General features: G+C 47.1%; 2 protein-coding genes and 1 pseudogene across 2 annotated transcripts in view; 1 reads left to right on the top strand and 2 right to left on the bottom strand.

Annotated features, from left to right (window-relative positions):
• Positions 1–554: 554 nt before the first annotated feature.
• LOC134729181 (putative golgin subfamily A member 6-like protein 19) lies at positions 555–7,630 on the bottom strand. Its single transcript, XM_063597136.1, is given in 9 exon segments — positions 555–792; positions 1,003–1,033; positions 1,036–1,104; positions 2,145–2,205; positions 2,472–3,331; positions 3,709–3,796; positions 4,461–4,541; positions 5,409–5,528; positions 7,210–7,630. Coding segments are annotated over 9 exon segments (1,491 nt in total). The 5' UTR covers positions 7,258–7,630; the 3' UTR covers positions 555–659.
• Positions 5,524–7,272, bottom strand: LOC134729183 (uncharacterized; annotated as a pseudogene).
• Positions 7,631–12,944: 5,314 nt separating the features above from the next.
• The window catches only part of LOC129394029 (A disintegrin and metalloproteinase with thrombospondin motifs 7-like), a 52,217-nt gene continuing 42,662 nt past the window's right edge, over positions 12,945–22,499 (top strand). The window contains 2 exon segments of the mRNA XM_063596504.1: positions 12,945–12,992; positions 13,089–13,297. Of these exon segments, the coding sequence (XP_063452574.1) occupies positions 12,945–12,992; positions 13,089–13,297 (257 nt within the window).

Genomic DNA, 22,499 nt, shown 5'->3' with positions numbered 1-22,499 from the left:
ATTTAAAAAGCTCCCCAAAATGTTATTACTCCCATCCCCAATACACAGAAAAAGGGGGAAAGGCTGTTTCCAGCGCTCCACCTTTAAACAACTGTAAATGTCAGTACTCACAGTGGCATATTACAAAGTAATAGACCGCGCACTTGAGGGCAAACCACATATTGAGCTAATGAAGAGCTCACTGTGATTAGGATTCGATCAAACATAACAGCAGAACATAAGGAAATTTTATTTGAATTCCGTAATGAATATACAGGCTGTACTAACATTAAAAAAGCATGGCAGCCTATCCCAAACCAGCAAGAACAGTTGTGTGCATATAGTGGGTCTTTGTGTGTTTGAACTCCCATCACATAAGGGCAAACTCGATATGCATGCTAGCGTCCTATAATTATCAAATTTAAAAAATGCTAAAGGATGCCAGAGTGAACATGAGGGAAAGACCCACTCTCATTTAACTTTTTACAAATAAATTTAAACTATAAATTGGAAACACAAATAAATTTAAACTATAAATTAGAAACACAAATAAATTTAAACTATAAATTAGAAACACAAATAAACATAAATGGCTCTAACATTCAAATGAAGTAAATGAATTGTGTAGGATATTAACCCCTTAAACGTTTTTTTTTTTTTTTTAATTTCTTGACCCGCTCTTAGATGATGGTGATGTTTAGCTCTCTGTTCTCGGCGGCCCGAAAAGAATGGCATGCAGCCTCTCCTGCTCCTCCTGCCGCCTCTCCTGTACCAACAGCTTCTCCACTCAAGCCTGGGTGCTCCTGGGGAGTCCTGCATTAGAGGAAGCAGCTGCTGGATCTGCTGTGCAGTGGGGTTGTCATGGGGGAGAACCCTCCCTGTCCTCTCCCGGTGCAGCCTCCATGCTATCAGTGAGGCTCAGCTCACTAAGATCTTCAGAGAGAGGGAGGGGGGTGGGAATCTGAGCACAGTGCGAGCCTCCCCTGCTCCTGCCTGCCCACCCCGCCTGAGGGCTCTACTCACCACCCTGCTTGTCCGCACACCCAAGCTCCTGTGGGACTGGGGCTCCAGGTACTGGTCTGGCTGCTGCTGCAGACTCGGAGCCTCTTGGCTCTTCAGCTCCACCTGCCGGAAGACCCTGGGCATGAGGACATGTGGTGGCTGGCTTCCAGATTCCTGGCCCATTAATAGGGTAGCGAGGGCACTGTGGGGCTCTGTGGCCTGCCCAGGCCCCTGGCCCCTTGCTCCAGGCCTAAGAGACTGGCTCCCTTGCCTAGAACCCCATGCCTCCTTCCCTAGCATCAAATCTCACGTCCTTTCTCCCAGCATTTAAACTGTAGGCCACAGACTGGTGGAAAAGCAGGCGGAGCCAACCACCATCTGCTAAGTGTGCTACATGCCTAATGTTTCCACGTATTATCTCATTTAATCCTCAGCACCTCTGCAAGGAAAAGGCTAACTTCCTTTTGAAGTTAAAGAAACAGAGACTTAGAGATGCAAAGTAGTTGAATTATGACCAGTGGAACCGAGGCCGGAATCCAGTTTGAATCTAAGGAGTCTTTTTTGTTTTTCTGTTTTGTTTTGTTTTGAGAGAGTGTCACTCTGTGTCCCAGGCTGGAGTGCAGTGGTGCAATCTCAGCTCACTGCAACCTTCACCTCCCGGGCTCAAGTGATTCTCGTGTCTCAGCCTCCCGAGTAGCTGGGATTACAGGCATGCACCACCAGGCCCGGCTAATTATTATTATTATTATTTTTAAGTTTAGTAGAGATGAGCTTTCACCATGTTGGCCATGTTGGTCTCAAACTCCTGACCTCAAGTGATTGTCCTGCCTCAGACTCCCAAAGTGCTGGGATTGCAGGCGTGAGCCACCACACCCGACATAAGGAGCCTCTTATACCACTGTCTCTTCCTCTGTGATTGGGGGGCTCCATGCCTCTAGCTGGGATGATGATGTCCAGACCTGGGAGGACCCCAGGGCTACCCACCTCTAAAAGTCAGAGGGCAGGAAGCAAGAAACAGTCATAGGACTGCCCCGGAGGGTGCTGGGGTCACCTGTCCCCAGGCTGCAGCTGCCTGTGGCCTGGCACCTCCCCTCCCCAGAGGCTGGTGCCCGCCTCCCACATCTTCTTGGATGGGTCGGAGGTTACAGTCTCTTTCAGCTCACCCGACTTCTTCAGCTCCTTTACTTGCTGCTCCGGCTGCAGTGTGCTCTTGTTCTCGTTGTTCTGGACAGAGAGAAGCAATCAGTGGCCACCCACTAAAACTGGAGACCCCAGAACTTAGTGTCTGCCTCCCATGGCACCGGGAAGGGTGGAGGCAGGTTAGAAAAATATCCCCTCTCTCCCACAGCCATCAGAGCAGGGCTCTGGCTCACAGATGCCTTTAGAAGTACCATTTCATGTGAAGGCTACAATGCCCCATTTTACAGGTGGGGAAACAAAGGCCTTGAGGGCTAGGGAAGAGGGCAGCCTCCCCAGGTGGGGCAACGCACCAGCTCCTCGAAGCCGCTGCGTGGCTCGGCCCGCTGCTCGTAGAGGGCTTCCCACCCCAGCTCCAGCATCCTCTCCAGCTCCCGCAGCCTCTCCAGCTCCTGCAGAGTCTCCTGCTGCCACAGCCTCTCATCCTCTTGCCGAAGCCTCTCCTGCTCCAGGAGCTTTTCCACCTCGTCCAGCAGCCTCTCCCTCTCCAGCAGCCTCTCCTGCTCCTCCTGCCGCCTCTCCTGTTCTAACAGCTTCTCCACCTCTTCCAGCAGCCTCTCCTGCCCTGGCAGCTTCTGTTCACACAGCCTCTCCTCCTGTTCATGTAGCCTCTCCTCCTGTTCATGTAGCCTCTCCTCCTGTTCATGTAGCCTCTCCTCCTGTTCACGTAGCCTCTCCTCCTGTTCATGTAGCCTCTCCTCCTGTTCACACAGCCTCTCCTCCTGTTCATGTAGCCTCTCCTCCTGTTCATGTAGCCTCTCCTCCTGTTCACGTAGCCTCTCCTCCTGTTCACGTAGCCTCTCCTCCTGTTCACGTAGCCTCTCCTCCTGTTCACACAGCCTCTCCTCCTGTTCATGTAGCCTCTCCTCCTGTTCACGTAGCCTCTCCTCCTGTTCACACAGCCTCTCCTCCTGTTCATGTAGCCTCTCCTCCTGTTCATGTAGCCTCTCCTCCTGTTCATGTAGCCTCTCCTCCTGTTCACGTAGCCTCTCCTCCTGTCTCCTGTTCAGGAGACTCAACATCTGATTGTTTTCCACCTCAGCCTGGAGCTGTCTTCCCACACTCTCTAGCTCCTTCCTTAGGTGGTTGGTCTCATCTTGTAGCTGCTCCACCTTAGATGGCCCTGCTGGGGGCTCTGGGGCCAGGGGTTCAGCTGACAAAGGAAGCAGACAATAAGGGCCTCTGGATTCTCAAAAAAAAAAATCCTCCCTTCGGTGCACAGCTCCTCCTCTCAGGCTTCCCAAACTTGGCCTCACTGCTAATGCCTCCTCACACCCAGATGGTAGCCAATCTTCCAAGTCACTTTCAGATAGAGAGCACTGTGGGTGGCGGACAATGGGCACTCCTCCCTCTTTACTGATGGGGACACTGAGGCTCATGGAGATGACAAGACTTGTCCTCTCCTGGCACAGACCTCTTTCCCTCTGCCTCAAAGCCCTTCCATCCACCCACCTCCCTGGGGCATTCTAAGTCACCCCCACAGCCCTCTAATGCCAGTCCTGCTGCCAGGTCATGCCAGCCCCATCTTACCCGTCTGCTTTTTGAATTTGAACAAGCTCCTCCCAAGCTTCTGTACCCGATGTGTCTTATGCTTCTTCTCCTCCTTAGATGTGCGAACCTGCCCAAAGCAAAGGGGGAAAAGGGCCCTGGAGGGAGGGGCTGGTGAACCTCTAGAGACAGAGTTTGAGAAAGGCCCACCCCCCTTCTGCCAGTTTGTGATTTGGAAACGTGCATTCATTCAACAAACATTTACTGAGCATGTACAGGCCAGGTACAGTTCTTCATAGCAGAGATATAAAACAGCAAAGGACAGACAGGAGCCCTTGGCCCTGAGGTTTCCATTCTAGGGGCCTTTAAATCTCTGACTTTCAGAGCTAACCGAGACCTTTGATACTCTCTACCTCCTCCAGAAACACGAGCATAAAGAGGAGAGATGGCTTGTCCAGACTCAAAAAGCAAATTAGGGACTGAGGCAGGGCAGAAATATGGACCCCTGACAACCAGTCAGGCTAGTGCTTCCCGGAGAGGTGACAACCCCAGGGCATGTGTGGCAAGGACTGGAGCAGAGGTGTCTGGAGAAGAGAGAGTCAGCAAACAGGGCAGTGCAGAAGAGCCATGCTGCATGTTCTGTGCTCTGGGGTCCCTCCAGGTGAGACCTGGGTGCCCAGCTCCCCATTTGCCCTTGGCATCAGGGGCCCCTAGCCCCTTTCTTCAGGGCCCCAAGAGGAAACTGGAGTCCAGGATTGACCAGCTGTAATCAGGGGACCCCACTGGACTCTTACCGGTGAATTGATGTTTTCAGTGAGTTGACTGATTATTGCGGAGCTTGAATCCAGGGCCACTGCTAGTTCTTGGTACTGGCTCTGAGGTGCATGCAGAGAGAAGGAGTTGGAGGAAGATTGTGGGGAGGGGTAGAGAGAATAATCATTAGGGCTGGTGGGGGTGTGTGGGCTGCCTCAGCTGGCAGAGGGGCAACAAGCCCCTGCTGTGGGAGGAGGTTGGAGGGCTGGCCTGCAGGGTCACTGCATCTCGGCCCAGGGCCTCTGACCTCCAGATCCTCCAGGGTAGCAGAGGATGCACGACCCTCCCCGTAGATACCTGTTGCTGACTGCAAGAGATGAGAGTGCACATGGAGATGTTCTGTCCCCCCTCACTGTCTAAGCCCTCTGACTTCCTTTCTTCCCCCATCAACTGGCAAAAGCTTCTTTTCTGTCTATCTTGGACCCTTTTTCCCATAACTCGTTTGTGCCAACTTCTCTCATGGTTCTTATCTCCCCACCATCCCACCCTGGGGCCCTTTCAGTGACTCCTAAAGGGACAGCCTGATGGCAAGTGGCTCTTCTCATTGGCCTGGCTTCCCCTTGAGACTGGGGATGAGGAAAATCAAACAGCAACGACCATTTCCTCGGTGTCCTGGGTGTTTGCAGCAGGCCATGTACTAAGGATTCACATAAAAGCAACAGTAACGAATCTCATTTAAACTTCACAAATGGAAGTCAAAAAATACCACCTCTATTATACAGATGTGAAAAGAGAGGCCCAAAGACCTCAAGCAACTTGCCCTAAATCATATGCTAATCAATCCCAAATCAATCCTTAGCAGACGGAGAGGCAGGATTCAAATCCAGAATTCTTAACCAGTACCCAACAGTCCATCTACAATCTTAACAATTACCCTCTACTGCCCCTTGGACCCCCTGTCCCCAGGACCCTGGCCCGCCGAGACTCACATCCCCAGGTGAGTGGTAACCACCAGAAGTGGCTGTGTCAGGGCTACTGCCATTGATTTTCTTTTTCCTGTTAGCTCCTGCTGGAATGCCAGGGCTCTTCCTCTGCCAATATGCTTTTAACTGTGGGAAAGAAGAGCAGTAACACTCATGAGAATGATCAGCCCCTACAGCCACATCCTCCTTTACAGTTTTGACAAAATACCCTTATATACCATCTGATGTAATGCCACCAACAACTGTACAAGGTGTTGTCACAATCACTTAGTGACTGAGAGGGATTGATATCATGGATAGAAAAAAAAAAAAAAAAGAAAGATCAAAAAAGGAACTTAAACTTAAAGGACTGGAACTTAAACTCAGTCCTCTGACTCCAAGCTCTGGGGTTTTGCCATGAATCAGCAGCTGCCAGGGACCAAAACCAGGGGCAGAGGTAGAAAAGTAAACATGAAGCAGGCAGGAGCTGTAGGCCGTGTGGTTTAGAGTCACACATCCTCACAGGTCTGCTAGCATGAAGAAGCGCACCAGTACCTCTCACACTTTCATATCAATGTGTCCTCATGGCAGAAGGCAGCTTTTGTATTAAATCCGGGAATTTATCAGAAAGAGGACAACCCAAGCCTCATTTCAGAGCGAAGTCTGGTATACGCTTGGAAACCTATGTGTCTGTCATCCCTAAGTACATTAATGCATTTTCTCAAGAGAATCAAGGGAAAATGATGCTTCAGAAAGATGTCCCACATTTATCCTGTGGCACTCAAAGTACCCCAGGTTGAGACGATATGAGGAAGATTCAAGCTGTCAAGTTCAGTTTCCCAAGATCTATTCCACAGAAGATGAGCAAATCTCACTTCAGAGGCCACTCACTGAAGGGCAGTCTGGTCCCAGAACCGTGGAGAACTCAGAAAAAAATGTGAAAGTCTCTCTGGAAAGTAGAAGCCTGGGAAAAAACGAAACCAAACCCATTCTCCCATTGCCACCCAGAGATACTGTGAACATTTTGAGCTCACAGGGGAAGTGTAGGCTTTTCCCACTGTCAATGTCTATGTGAAGGGAGTAAGGCATCCTGAAACCTCTTGCTCCTAGGTCCCATAGTCTCCACTCCCCTTCCAGCTGGAAATTTGTGCTGCAACCAGAGGAAGCAGAAATGGGGTGAGAAAACTTAGGGGACTGGGTTGTACGATCAAAGGCCGGTCTTGCAGCAGTAATGACAGTTCCTAGGGGCACTGTGACATCATTGCATTCCACTCCTCCCAGGGGAGGGGACCACATCAGCGCGATGCCCGAGTCGCTGCTCCACGATGGGGGAGGGAAACACACGGTTTCGACCCAGGTCCCCAGAGACACCAGCCCAAGAAGCCTAGGGAGGTCGAGCTTGGGGCAGCAGGAGGGGAGGGCAGAGTCTGCAGTAGGGAGCCCCGGGAGTCACCAGCCCAAAGCCACCCAGGGATGACTGGTGAGGGCAGGGCCTGGGGCTGGGGGACCCAGGTCCTGGGAGACGCAAGCCCAAAGAGCCCAGGGAGGTTGGGCTTGGGGTGGCAGGAGGTGAGGGCTGATTATGGAGCAGGGAGCCCCAGGAGTCACCTGCCCAAAGTCACCCTGGGGTGATTGGCAAGGGCAGGGACTGGGCTGCTTGCTGAAGGCGTGGGGCTGACTGACTAGGCTTTGGTTGGGGGAGCCCAGAGGGGCTGGGGTTGGGGGGCCCCATCTGGTATGCCTCAGGAGTGGTATGGACTCTGGCACCGGTCTTGTCATCAGAGGGGATCTGTGGCTGGGTTGGGGGCCATGACCTGGTGTGTTTTACCTTTTTCTTGGCTGCGGCCAATTTCCCCTGTTGTGTTTTTTCTGACATCGCGGGGTGGGGAGGGAGGCGGGGTTGGGGCCACAACAGCGAAATACCAGTGAGCGCTGCTCAATGCCTCCAGTCACCTACCAGGCAGCTGTGCAACTGAGCCACAGGTGGCGTAACCAGGGCACCAATGGAACGCAGAATAGGGGCGTGGCCTTAATGCTCCAAGCCCATTGGTCAGTGAGAAAGATGAAAGGGAAAGGAGGCGTGGCCAGGCAGCAGCATGTCCAGAGGGACCTGTGGCATCATAAGGAAAGCTGCCCAGGCAACCGCTGTCCCCGCCCACTCAGAGAAAGGGGAGGGGCCGCCCACTCTGGGAGAGGGGAAGGGCTGGGTTTTGCTTTAAAACTTTTAAAACTGTAAAAAATAAACTTTAAAAAATATATGTGTATATACTTTATATATATGTGTGTCTGTGTGTGTGTATCTATGTGTTCCTCCAGAGCTGTCTTCATTATGCAGCTTCTGTGCAAAGTCTGTGATTTTGGCCTATATTTTTCATCTTCAAATGGAGTACAAGAATTACCAGTATTACCTTAACTGAGATATAGATCCTATAAAAATGGAAAATCCATAGCATGCTTGATGATTAAGGAAGCCGACTATAGTATCCAACATTCCAATAAGACAAAATAATCACAACAATTTCTCTTTTTTGGAAAAATGTTTGTCTTATTCTCCTACATTATTGTTAAGATTTCTTTTAAAAACAAGAAACATGTCTAATATCTTTAAAAACACAAAGCTTTTGGGCCGGGTGCGGTGGCTCACGCCTGTAATGCCATCACTTTGGGAGGCCAAGGTGGGTGGATTGCCTGAGGTCAGGAGTTCGAGACCAGCCTGGCCAACATGAAGAAACCCTGTCTCTACTAAAAATAGAAAAACTAGCCAGGCGTGGTTGCGGGTGCCTGTAATCCCAGCTATTTGGGAGGCTGAGGCAGGAGAATCACTGGAGCCCAGGAGATGGAGGTTGCAGTGAGCCAAGCTCACGCCACTGCACTCCAGCCTGGGTGACAGAGCAAGACTCCATCTCAAAAGAAATAAAATAAAATACAAAATAAGAACACAAAGCTTTCAATTTAATAACCACTTAAAGCTCTTTACTGGTTTAAGAGAAATACAAGGCCCATTTTTCTAGAATCACCTGGCCTCTCTAAGCCTTGCAAATGAAACTGAATTTCTCACTTGATACTTGGCTATCACTTGCAGTCATGAAAACCAAGAATTTGTTATGTCACTGTGTATTACTTGTTACCTGAAATCCACACTAGGCTGGGATCAAGGGTTGAATCTTTCATGATTTTCTCCATAACCTGTGTGCTTCTTATCCCACACCAAACTAAGCTTTTTTTCTAGAGCTCTGCAATTTACAGTTAGTATATGAGAGCAGTTCTCAAAAATGTAGTCTCTGGACTAGCAGCTCCAGCAGCACCTGGGAACTTCTTATAAATACACATTCTCAGGCCCCACCCTGGACCTGATGAATCAGAAACTCTGGAGTAGGGCTCAGCAATCTGTGCTGCAGTAATCCCTCCAGGTGTTCAAGAACCTCTGGCATACAGCAGGTAGAAAAATGTGTTTCCTTCTGTAGGTCCAAAACCAGGGATACTATATGTTCTGTCTCTATATGAAACAATGACATGCAATTAAAAGACATAAATCTCCTTCCTGCTCCCACCTTCCAGCCAATGTGTTTTATTTTTATGAGTTAAATAAGAAAACAATCAGAGATTTCGTCTAAATCGCATATTTACAGGTATCAGTTCTCATCCAGCCTGATCTTATCCAATATCATTTATATTTTCTTACATGTGAAGTTTTAGAGAAGGATCTTCACAATGCTAGACTCAGGCACACTAGGAGTTCTATAATAAAACACCAAGTAGATCAGAATGTCCAAACTTACTGGAGAAGAAAAGTGGAATCATTGGCTATATTTTCAAATGGCAATAAACAGGAAATTAAAGTTTTGAATTTTTTTTCACCTTCATCCTTCCAAGTTAATAGAATTAAGCCAAAATACTTGTCTTCCAAAGCCTCTAGCCAGGCAAAATTTTACTATATTACTTCTTGCTTTTCAATGGCTATAAAGCAGACTCCTGGTAGGCACATTTGGTATACCTGCAAAGATGAAGAACTAAACAGTTCCATCTGTTCAATACTGAAACAAAAGTCCTGCAAACCTCGGATGGTGAGTGTAATACTTCAGCACTAGCACCAAAGCCTCAAATATGAAAAGATACCAAGAACACCACTAGCAAACAAAACTAAACTCTCGGCTGGGAGCTCTAGTTCATGCCGTAATCCCAGCACTTTGGCAAGCAAAGGCGGGAGGATTACTTGAAGCCAGGAATTCAAGAGCAGCCTTGGCAGCATAGTGAATTCACACCTCTACAGAAAGTTTTTAAAATTAGCTGGGTGTGGCAGCACACTTCCCGGGGCTGCTGTGCCATTGCTGGAAACTTCTCTGTGGAGAGTACCAAGTACTTCTACCTGTAGCATTTTCCCTGGCTGGAATCCTGCAATTATCACAGTAGCCTGAGATCCAAGAAGGCAGGGCAGGAGCATCGTGTCCCCTTCCCAGCAGGTGCAAGGGAGGCTGGGGGGTGAGGCACAAGCCCGTGGGAGGGTGAGGAGCAGGAGGGATGCATGGTGAGCCTCTGTTGACTGCTTGCTGCCTCAGCTGGAAGGTCAGGACCCAATGTCTATTACAGGTTAAATTACAGAAGTATTTCAGATTTTGGATTTTTTTCAGATTTTGGAATTCGAAAATCTGAAATCCAAAAGGCTCCAATGAGCATTTCCTTTGAATCTGGCCTTCGAACATCATGTCGGCACTCAAACAGTTTTGGATTTTGAAGCATTTCAGATTTTGGATTTTCGGATGAGGGATGCTGTATTATCTTCTGAATGAGGCCACTCCTTCAGGAAAGGCCAGAGCTTGGGGACGTGGAGCTGCAGACCAAAGAGGTGATTTCTGTAGTGGCTTTCAGTGCAGAAGGGCCTACAAAGTGGTTTAAAGCAAGCCACAAACTAGGAAACCCAATATTTAGCTAATGGAACTCTGATAAAACCTGCTCAAGATGTCTGTCTCTACTAATTCAGATGGAGCCAAGCCAAAGCATCATTATTATTTTAAAAAGGCACCAATCCCTCTGCAAAAGCACTGAATTATATCATGATACAATCATCAATTGTACCATGCATCACCATCAGCGGCGGTCTTTTAGGGATATGAAGAAGGGGTTTTCACAATACATCGCATGACACACCATCTTCCAAATCTCTAAACATTTCTCTCCACAGCCCAGTCCTCTCCATAGTTGTCCAAATCCCTCCCTCTTTTCTCTTGTTGTCTCCAAAACTCAAAACCATGCTCTGACTTTCTATATCCCGCCCTCCCCTTCTTGGACCACCTGGGAAGCCCCCCGCTTCCCCAGGGTGTCCCCTCCTCCCCTTCTGGGATCAGTCATCTTTCCTCAAATGGACCAGTTCGGCCTCTCTTAGTTTCTCCAACTCTGCATCTCAACCTTTCTCCCTTCACTACACAATAATGTCCAGGAGGCAAAGAGCCCACAAACCTGGGAACCTCCCTTTCCAGAAGGGAGGAGAGAGGTGACTACAAATATTTGGTTATGATTTTCTTCCCTGCCACGCCTGTTTTCATGGGCAGTGCTGAGCCCCAGTCCTGGCAGAGCTCAGAACCAGGCTCTCATGAGCTGGGGCAAGTGGGGCCTAGGGAGCCTCTGGGTTGAGGACCTTGCACCCCACTCTGCAGCTGCCCTGCTGATTTGGCTCATGCAACCTCTCCTCCCGGGCTCAAGCGATCCTTCTACATCGGTCTCCCGAGTAGCTGGGATTTGGGCTACCACGTTTGGCTAATTTTTGTATCTTTTAGTACAGATGGGGTTTCACCTGTAGCCCAGGCTGGTCTCGAACTCCTGGGCTCTAGTGATCTACCCTCCTCGGCCTCCCAAAGTGCTGGGATTACAGATGTGAGCCACTGCACCCGGCCTTGTGCCAGCTTTTAAATATCAACAAGGACAGATTAGAGAACAGTGGAAGAGGGTGAGCAGCATGATGAAGTGATACAGAAATAATTTCACATGAAGAACTGGGCATGCTTGGCCTTTTTTTTTTTTTTTTTTTTTTAAGCCATTCTGGGTTGGGTGCTGAGGCTCACACCTGTAAGCCTGTAATCCCAGCACTTTGGGAGGCCGAGGTGGGTGGATCACCGGAAGTCAGGAGTTCAAGACCAGCCTGGCCAAAATGGTGAAACCCCGTCTCTACTAAAAATACAAAAAATTAGCTGCAATTGGTGGCATGTGCCTGTAATTCCAGCTACTCGGGCAGCTGAGGCAGGAGAATCGCTTGAACCTGGGAGGCGGAGGTTGCAGTGAGCTGATATCATGCCATTGCACTCCAGCCTGGGCAACAAGAGTGAAACTCTGCCTCAAAAAAAAAAAAAAAAAAAAAAAAGAAAGAAAGAAAGAAAAAAGAAAAGAAAATATATCTATGCACCAGAGCTCAACACTAGGTTAGGAGCATTTCTGAGATTTGGAGCTATTCAACTATGGAAGTTCCTGGCACATACATCAGGTATTCACAATACCCTTTCTCAGGTGTTTGGTCACTGCTAGTGAGCCTGCCTGGATCAGTGTTTCCCAAATGGCAGTCATTTGCATCTTTGCATTTTTGGGGGGGGGGTTGTGGGGGTATATCCCATACCAGATTTTTAAAAAATTGACATTAAAAATACATGTATAAAATGTGTAAAGTGCACTAATCTAAAGTGCACTGGATGTATTTTTTATTGATGTACATACTTTTGTTATCCATCACCCAGGTCAAAATACAGAATCAGCACCACAGAGGGTTCCCTCCTCCTCCTTCCCAGCCAATAATCTTCTCCTCCTACCTAACCAACTGTTCTTACTTCAATCACTGTCAACTAGTATTTTACATTCTTGAACTGCATATAAAGTGTCTCAAGTTTTACTTAACACTTTTCTTGAAAAACACTTGTTTTTTGCCACTTTTTATTTGACCTAAGAAGTAACATTAATGAAACAATGATTTGATGTGATAGGCATTTCCCTCCTAATGAGCACTAAAACACTTAACTATTTGAAAAAAGAAGTTTCTCCGTGTACCAACTAATATATTCTCGTCGGCCGCCGTTGGTACACGGACCACATTTTGTTTCTCAAAGCAATCCGATGATTTCTGAGGTCTTTTGCAGCTTGAACACGGAACGACTGTGGTGATCGAGTAGCCAAAAGTTCACGGAATGCACTGTCACAATTGTGATTCCGCCATAGCGCCGTGCATCCATCCAACACTTGTTTAATACCTATATTTAATACCTAATACCTTAGACTGTCCTAGGCTGTGGACGCAGAAGACTCAACCCCACTTCCTGAGTTGAAGTGGGGGAAATAGAGGAGTAAATCATTTCACGATGTGTGGTTAAATGCTACAGCTCAGGTAACCACGAGCACACAGAGAAAGGGCAGTTTCTAGAAACAGGGCGGAGAGGAGACCGTGAGTGGGCATTTCCCAGAGCAGTCTCTGCCAGCCACCCTGCTGTGATCACTTTGCCACAGAGCAGCCCCGGCGGTCAACCTCAGCCTCCCTGAGCAACCTGAGCGCCCCGCCCAGGTGCCTTACTATTGGTCTCGTGGAGCGGGATGGGCAGCTCTGCCGTGCAATCCCAGCTCGCAGCCCTTGCTCCGCGTGTACTCACGGGAGGACTCGCAGACGTTACTGCCCTCTTGCGTGCCCCGGCCACCCCCGGGCAGCTTGTAGCCGGTGCGCGGGGTGGCTGGGGCTAGGTGCAGAGCTGTCGCGGAGCCGGAGCAGCAGCGGTGAAGCCCCTCGGCTCGGCCGAGACCGCCGTGCCCATCGCTCGCCTCGGTTGCCGCCGCTTTAGCCGCAGCCGCTGCTGCCGCCGCCGGGGGAGAGGCAGCCTATTGTCTTTCTCCGCGGCGAAGGTGAGGAGCTGTCTCGGCTGGGCCCGCGGGGGAGCCCCGGGAGCCGCACGGTGAGAGCGCAACTTAGTTGGCGGAGTTGGGGGAAGTTTTGTGATTTGAGGAGGGGTCGGGGTGCGGAGCGCGGCCCGTCCCCTGCGGCCGCTCGGTGGGGCGGGCCCCAGAGGAGGGTCGGGGGCTGCGCGGGGCTTCAGGGGCGGGCGGAACGGATGGGTAGCCGGGCGGCGCGGGGACCTCAGCTTTGCGGACCCCTCCTCCCTGCGCATCACCCTTCTCCCGCATTGTCTGCTTGGGGCTCGGCGCGCCTCCCACTCCGCAGCCCAACTTGGGGGCCGTCGCCGCTTTCCGGATGGGGGGCGCGCCCGGCCGCGGATGGCCCCGAACCCTTGCCCCGGGTCCCCGGGTTGGCGCCGCTGGGGCGGACTCAGTCCTCTCCTGGGGCGGGCGGCCGCGGTGTGGAGTCCGCGCCGCGAACAAGTGCTGCGGGCGCGAGGGAGCGGCTCCCCGGGGCCGACGCGGACGGTAAACCTGTCCGGCGGCGCCCGCCTGCTGGGGCCTCTCCGCTGTTTCTCGCGGGCGCGGCCCGGCTGAAACTGCGACCGTCGGAGGCGAGCGGCCCTCTGGGACCCGTGCAGCCGGTCCACCTTGCAGCTATACTTTGAGACTAAACAATTTTTTTTTTTTTTTGCAAAGGCAAACCGGTATGTGAAGTTGAAAAAAGCAAAAACCCTCAAATTTTCCTTCTTTCTTTCTTTTTTTTTTTAAATCAAGAAAGGGGGTAGATAGGTTTGTTTTGTTTTGGAAATAGTTTTTATAGCAGAGTGATACCGTCACATTTAATGATCCTACTGTGAATTCAAGAATTCACGATGAAAGTTGGATTGAGCGGTATTTTGGTGTTCATTCTTTGCTGATACTCATTAATGAAGTTAGTTGGAGAGTTTATTGCTTCAGTACAGTAAAAACCAGTGTGCCTTTTTTTTTGTTACTACTCCCCCCTCCCCGCGTTGTTTTATTTTTCGAAGAAGCAATTTATTCAGTTTTTCTAAGCCACGGGATTGCCCAGATGAGGACAAACGGTGCAGTTCTTGAAAGGTCATTGTTGGCAAGTTTGTGAGGGAGCTAAGATGAGTTGAGATAAACCAGTGTTACTGTTCTTGTATTCTGTCGTGGACTCTTGGGGATTTGCAGGCTGCATTAAGTACAAGTCTGGTCCAGTTTTGGGTGCACGTATTCCACTGAATTTGGTTCGTGTGGCTTATTATATGAACATGATTCTGTTTCACTTCCCCAGATGGAACTAGCTTAAATGTCTATCATTTATAGTGACAAATGATCAAAATGGCTAGAGTGTCATTTATTAACTTCAGTTGTATTCCTTTACCTTACCTTCTGCTAAATGAAAAAGAAAAATTAGACAAATACTGTGTGCGTCAGTTTGCTCTGAGTGATTTCTCGTGCTAAGTGAGTCCTGTGGAGAAGCGTTCCTGGGCTTTTCTGGTTTCGTGGGCCTTGTGTTATAAAACCAATTTTCTTCACCTGATGAAGCTAAAGACAAATTTTCTTCAGGCACAGGCATTGCCCTTTTAAACTACAGAGCCACTTGTAGGATTCACAATACTCACTCAATGGCTTCCCTTCCTGGCAGTGTGGTTTTGTGTGTGTGTGTGATTGTGGGGAAGGAGGTTGACAGAGGTTGGAAGGGATTGTCAGGGAGGGACATCATGTAAGCAAGTACTAACAACATAACGTGACGAGGGCACCAGTTGCTTTCCTTCTGTGGGCGGTGATGGCATGTTATACTGTAGGTACTATTGTTGTAGGATTTCCCACAGTTCGTTTGCCTTGACTAAATGGTAACTGCACACATACTATACTATAAATGGACTCCTCCTCTAGTCCTTTAACTCCTTGAGGGCTGTGATAGACCTTATTTAACTTTGTACCCTCTTTGCCAGTGGTCTTAACATAGTGCAGGCACGGTATGTGTTTGAATTGGGTAAATTACTTTTACTGCCTAGTGGTAGCTGGTGTACACAGGAGAGGGCCACCAACTCTGGGGACTTGTCCAAAATGACAGTTCCCTTGCAGATCTCTGATGAAATTTACTTTAAAAGGATTTCTAACCTTTTTTTTAATCTGTCGGTTATTTTTTGAAAAGAAGTGGGGCTTAACTAGTGCTCTAAGGATTTTAACAAGAGATTCCGATTTAGAAATCTGTCCCCCCTTTTGGTGAAATTATTATTTTTTTAGAGTCGGAATCTTCACTGTTGCCCAATTGTCTCCCGGGGTCCCAAGCCGTCCTCCCACCTCAGCCTCCCACAGTATTGGAATTACAGACGTAAGCCACCCCACCCAGCTGGCGAAATTATTAAAATTGTAGTGAAAACTCTGCCTCCATTGTGAAATTGGAAAAAAATTAGAAATTTTAGAAGAAAGTACGCCCTTTGGAGCTAGGTAGAGTTCAGATCCCCACATTTCCATTGAGTAGTTGCATAGCCTCTCAGAGCTTCAGCTTCCTACTCCTTAAGGGTTAGTAACATGCTTTGCAGTGTTGTTAGGAATCAGTGAAACTGTGTGAGATACTTAACTGCAGTATCTAACATGGAGTAGGTAGCTATTTCCTGGTAGCTGTAATGATAATAATTTTGATACGTTTTTACATGACTTAAGCATTCTGAAAAGTCTGATGCTTCTGAGTATGGAGGCTTAGCTATTTCTTTCATAAAGAAGGGGCCCTGAGACTTGTGAGTCTTATCCAAATGCATTTCTTCACAGGTGTCAGATGAACTGAAGGATAATGGAAACAATAGCAAATTTATCTTCTCAGTCACCTGTGAGTCTTCCTTTGCGAGTGGGACTTGCAGAGTACTTGGTAGGGTAGAGCTCTTTGTGACTATGCTATTTAGGAAATGGTGAGAGATGGATTGTTTTCAGTACATCAGTCATAAGAGGATATGAGTTAGTTCCAACTTTCCTTATTTTACCTTAGTCTTGACAAATAACAAGTATGGATTATGTCTGTATTTCTGAGACTTGTTTAGGGTAGAACTGGACTGGGTGTTAACAGTGTTAGTTCAGTAGAGACATGAGCAAATCACTCACTTCCCCTTCAAGATAACACTTTCAAGGTGCCACCATTTGCAGAAGAAAGCAGTGATTTAAAGCAGCTATACTAGCACAGTTTAGAATACTTACACTACCTGATGGAGTAGATACATTCTAGAAATATTTACCTGTAGTGGGAGTTGAACAGTGAGAACACACGGACACAGGGAGGGGGGAACATGACACACTGGGGCCTGTTGGGGGTTGGGGGGCTAGGGGAGGGATAGCATTAGGAGACATACCTAGTGTAGATGACGAGTTGATGGGTGCAGCAAACCACCATGGCACGTGTGTACCTATGCAACAAACCTGCACGTTCTGCACATATACCCCAGAACTTAAAGTATAATAATAAGAAAGAAAAATAAATATTTACCTGTTAAGGACATTTCTGTGTATTTTATTCCATCTTTCCAATAGTTTTCTTATGAAGAGATTATAGTAAACCTTTGAACTTAACAGATTGAGGGTAAACCTTTAAAAAATATGTTTGGTCACACTTACAGATTGAGGGTAAAAACATTCCTGACAAAGCTAGGCGAAGACACTTGGACTTTTTTTTTTTTTTTTGAGACGGAGTCTCGCTCTGTCACCCAGGCTGGAGTGCAGTAGCACGATCTTGGCTCACTGCAACCTCTGCTTCCCCGGTTGAAGCGAATCTTCTGCCTCTCCCGAGTAGCTGGGACTACAGGCACACGCCACCATGCCTGACTAATTTTTGTATTTTTAGTAGAGATGGGGTTTCACCATATTGACCAGGCTGGTCTTGAACTCCTGACCTCGTGATCCACCCGCCTCAGCCTCCTAAAGTGCTGGGATTACAGGCATGAGCCACTGCACCCGGCCGAAACTTGGACTTTTGATGTTTCCTTCTGTTAAAGTTAACATCTAGCACTTGAATAGACTTGGTTATTACTGATGGGGACAGGCATCCATTTGGAAGTAGCTTCCCTCTCTCTCTCTTTCCCAGGTTAGGCTGTCTTACTGCTGTAAATGGGGAGAGAAGAGAAAGCCGTGGGTGGAAGAAAGTGTTTCATGGCCTGGTGCGGTGGCTCATGCCTGTAATCCCAGCACTTTGGGAGGCCGAGGCGAGTGGATCACTTGAGTTCAGGAGTTCAAGACCAGCCTGGCCAACATGGTGAAACCCCGTTTCTACTAAAAACAGAAAAATTAGCTGGGCATGGTGGCGGGCACCTGTAATCCCAGCTACTTGGGAGGCTGAGGCAGGAGAATCACTTGAACCCAGGAGATGGAGGTTGCAGTGAGCCGAGATTGCACCACTTCACTCCAGCCTGGTCGACAGAGCGAGACCTTGTCTCAAAAAAAAAAAAAAAAAAAAAAAAGGGTCCCACTCAGTTGCCCAGGCTGAAACGCAGTGGCAGGATCACTGCTCACTGCAGCCTTGAACCAAGTGGTTATCCCACCTCAGCCTCCCAGGTAGCTGGGATCACATGCATGCACCGCCATGCCTGGCTAATTTTTTTATTTTTGTAGAGACAGGGTCTCTCTATGTTGCCCAGCCTGGTCTCAAACTCCCGGGATGAAGCAATCCTCCCACCATGGTCTCCCAAAGTGTAGGGCTTAAAGGCATGAGAGCCACCATGCCCAGCCTGCTGGGGTTTTTGATTGACATTGCATTGAAACTGGAAATCAGTTAGGAGGCAACTGACATTTTAATAATGAGCCATGAACATGGTATATCTATTTATTTAGACCTTGTTAGATTTTTCGTCAGTGTTTTGTAGTTTTTAGCAGTTGGATCTTGCTTGTATTTTGTAATCTTACACATTTATTTCATGTTTGTGGTACTGTTGTGAATGATACTTCTCAATTTCCAGTTGGTGATTGCTAGTATATAGGAAGATGATTTTATGTTATATGCTGACCTTGGATTCTACAACCTTGCTAAACTCATTTTTAGTACTAGGAGCTTTTTTGTAGATTTTTGGAATTTTGTGCATAGACAGTAATGTCACTGGCAAATAAGGGCAGTTTAATTTCTTTGTTTTCACTTTGTATACTTTTATTTCCTTTTTTATTTTTGAGACGGAGTTTCTCTCTTGTTGCCCAGGCTGGAGTGCAATGGCGTGATCTAGGCTCGCTGCAACCTCTGCCTCCTGGGTTCAAGCGATTCTCGTGCTTCAGCCTCCCCAGTAATTGGCATTACAGGCGCCCGCCACCACGCCTGGCTAATTTTTGTATTTTTAGTAGAAATAGGGTTTCACCATGTTGGCCAGGATGGTCTCAAACTCCTGACCTCAGGTGATCTCCCCGCCTCGGCCTCCCAAGATGCTGGGATTATAGGTGTGAGCCACCGCTTCCGGCCTAAGAGGACACAGTTTCTTTGGCTTATTAAGAGGTATTTGGTTAGTGTTAGACCGGGGGTTGGTACATTAGAGCTTGCTGACTGGATGTACCATGCTGCCTCTTTTTATAAATGAAGTTTTATTGGAACACGGCCACACCCATTCATTTACATATTGTTTAACAGAGACCATATGACCTACAGACCCTAAAATATTTACCACTTTGCGCTTCGCAGGCATTTTGCTGGCTACTGCTGTGGACACCAATTTTAATTTAGGTAGATAAACTTTTTTGTAGCTTCTGAGGTTTTGCATTAATTTGCTCAGGCATATAGGTTGGTGGAAGTGCTTTCCGTTCCTTCTCCCAAACCAATCACACAGCCATATAACTTCATGCCTGAGTTTCTGTGTGGTCCTCTATAGTGAGTGAGTTTTTACATACTTCTTTGCAGCAGCATGAATTTCAAAAATCTCAACGCTTTTGCTCTTGCTAATCTTTGTAAACTTTGCACACCCAGTGCTGGTACATTCTGATGATAGTGTCCACACTGCACTGTATGAAGAAAAGACTGATGATTATTTATATTAAAATGCAGGAAGAGAATTGTAGCGGCAACTTTTGCTTCTCTAATCAGCAGCATCATAAGAGACTTACTATGTGTGGGCAAGGGGGGAGAATGTTAATTTATACATTGAGATAGTTGTATTAAAATTGAGTGACTCTTACTGTGACATAAAGTGAATGTGTCTCTCTTATACAGCAGAAAACTATTAAATTTGTTTTTTCTCAGCAGTATAAAATAAAGTGGAAAATGTGGGAAGAATACAAATCCTTAACTTCTGTGCTTCTGCTTATTTCACACCCCTCAAATTTCTGATTCCTTTCAACTGTAGCTGGCCTTACTACTGAGTGGTGAAATTGCTGAACATACTTAAAACTACATCATTTAAGACTTTGAATTTTGACATCTCCTCCTCTTCACAGTCTTTCAAATACTAGGCAACCTGTAGGGTTCCGCTGTGTCTGTCATGTATTGTCCCTGTGTTACATGAAAGCAGCCCCAGTGAACTTGTGAATTTGCTGAGTCATTTCACTGGCTACTGGGTGAGGAAGAAGTAGGATTTTCTCTCTTAAAATTCCTTGGTGAAATCATTGGGTGGGCATGGTGTGTTTCTTTAATTTTCCTTTTGGTCAAAAATCTGACAAAGCAAAGACTTTCAGTTGTTCTTGGTCTTTCAATAGGTTTAGTTTTTAAGTGTGTTTACTCTGACCAAAAACTGCCTTCCTGTAATATGCTCCTTCCTTTAGAACACAGTTCTTAAGTAGAGTTTGTTTGTTTAAATGTATAAAAATAAGTTAATGCATTATATGCAGCGAGGTTTTGCATCAGAACCCTGAGTTCTCAATGTGGCAGGTTTAAGTGTCTAGAACACCTTTTACCTGTTTTTTCTATTACTTGCTTTTTTATTTTTGGGGTAAATGAGATCTTTCTCAGGGAGGCCTTCCCTCAGCACCATGTTTAAAAGGGCATCTCCCTCATTTGCTATTCCTTCTTCTGTTTTATTTTGCTATATGGAATTTGCTACTATGTGAAAACTATTTTAATGTTTTATTTACCTGTGTTACCCCTAGAATAATATCTATGAAGGTAGGGATTTTTATCTGTTCCTTCTGTGCCTACAGAGTGTTGAGGAGTATGGTGTCTGGCACGTTGTAGGTGCACAGTGACAGCTGAATTAATAACATCAGGGAGAGTTTGTAGGATGGGGCTCAAGGTGTAGGGCAAGTCAGTTTTTAGATTTGAGGTTATTAGCAGGAGACGATGTGGGGGGAAAACGCATGTTTTAATGTCAGACTGGGTTTGAATCTGGTCTCTCCAACTTACCCTTTGACCTTGGTGTTAAATAATTTAACCTTTGAAAGATCAACTTTGTCACTAGTGAAACGGGAAATAGTATCTTTTTAATGGGGATTAAATGTAATATCAAATATAATGCTCTGTCAATGTTAGTTTTGTCTTTCCCCTTGTGTGCCAGCATTGTGGAAGTCTGAAAGCAACCTGAATTTACCAGTCTGTTTCTGGAGCCTTCTGGGGTCATTACTTTGATTACTTTTGACAGATACATTCTTTTCAGCAGCCTGCATTGCCAGCATAACAATGACCTGTCCCTTTGACCAGTGTGGGGGACAGACACTTTGTCATCCCTCTTTAATCCGTGTATCAGAACAACTCTTACGAGTTCTGGTTTTGAAACATGTTTAGAGGAGTTTATAATTCCGAACAGTTCAGATGACATCAGCCCTTTCTTAGAGTCCTCTGAGTTTGCTCAGCTTCCTCATTCCAGTGTGGCGGGAACCCTTCAGTTAAATTGATGTTTGTGGTCTTTACACATAGTCATCCTAAGTTTCTTGCGAATCATGAGAGATCAGAGGGCTACTAAGTCACTGGTTTGTCTCTGTAGATTTCTCTAATCCAAGCTTGTCCAACCGCGGCCTGCAGGCTGCATGCAGCCTGTGAAGGGTTTGAATGTGGCCCAATACAAATTCGTAAACGTTCTTAAAACATTGGCCAGGCACGGTGGCTCACACCTGTAATCCCAGCACTTTGGGAGGCCGAGGTGGGTGGATCACCTGAGGTCAGGAGTTTGAGACCAGCCTGGCCAACATGGTGAAACCCCGTCTCTACTAAAAATACGAAAATTAGCTGGGCATGGTGGCACGCGCCTATCATCTCAGCTACTCGGGAGGCTGAGGCAGGAGAATCGCTTGAACCCAGGAGGCAGAAGTTGCAGTGAGCCAAGATGGTGCCACTGCACTCCAGCCTGGGTGACAGAGTGAGGCTCCATCTCACAACAAACAAAAAATTATGAGATTTTCTTTTTTTGCAATTTTCTTAAAGCTTAGCAGCTATTATTAGTGTTAGTGTATTTTATGTGTGGCGCAAGACAATTCTTCTTCCAGCGTGGCCCAGGGAAGCCAGAAGATTGGATCCCGCTCCTTTAAGTTTTATGGATTAACAAGGGGTTAATTCCTGTATCAGTTTCACTGATGTTTCTTCTGCTTGATGCAGGAACACTTGACAAGTTAGTTAAGGTAGATTGGTCCATAAATTTATAGGTTCTTTCATTCCCATGTCCTAGGCAAGTCTGAGCAGGACCTGGAAAGCTGATTAAAAGGCCAGTGAGCACAGTGAGCTTAATTGTAAATTAAATGGATATTTAATACATTAAGAAGGCACTCAAGCCTTTCAATCTTTCATTTTCATCCATGCTTGCTATTTGAATCTGATGGGCTTGAAATTGACCTTGTTCTTCTTGTAAAAATGTTGGTTATTGCTGCCTTTCTCAAGCTTGGTTTTCAGTGTGGATTTCTGCAGATAATTTTTGCACCTAAAAGTACAAAGTCATTAAGTGAAGGCCGTCAGGAAGGAAAGAGTGCCCTGAGCCAGGAGGTCTGTTACAGCACATGGGGTGGACAAGAAAATGAATGGACATGGGCATGGAGGTGGTTCAGTCAGTGTGGGAAGGCCACCTGCTTGTCAGCTTTCTACTGCGTTGTCCAGCAGAACACGTTGAAGCTTGGGGCCTGCAACTCGTGTAGAGATGATTGCATTTAGGAGGCTGAGGTAGATTTTTTCCCTCTTAAGTGTGTGCTCACTGCTTTTTGGCGAAGCCTTGACCCGAGACATACACAGCTTGATCTGTGAGGATTTTAACATCGAGATGGTTCTATTATTTGAGTTAGGCATGGCTAGGCTACCAAGGCATTGCATTTCGGTCCGAACATTTGGTCATTTCAATTTATTGTTAGTGAGGTTTTTGCGATTTGTTAGAACACAGA

The sequence above is a fragment of the Pan paniscus genome, chromosome 16 (genome assembly GCF_029289425.2).
Source record: "Pan paniscus chromosome 16, NHGRI_mPanPan1-v2.0_pri, whole genome shotgun sequence".
Lineage (NCBI taxonomy): Eukaryota > Metazoa > Chordata > Mammalia > Primates > Hominidae > Pan > Pan paniscus.
Note: the sequence above shows the minus strand (reverse complement) of the source record. Positions and strands in the feature narration are given on the sequence as shown.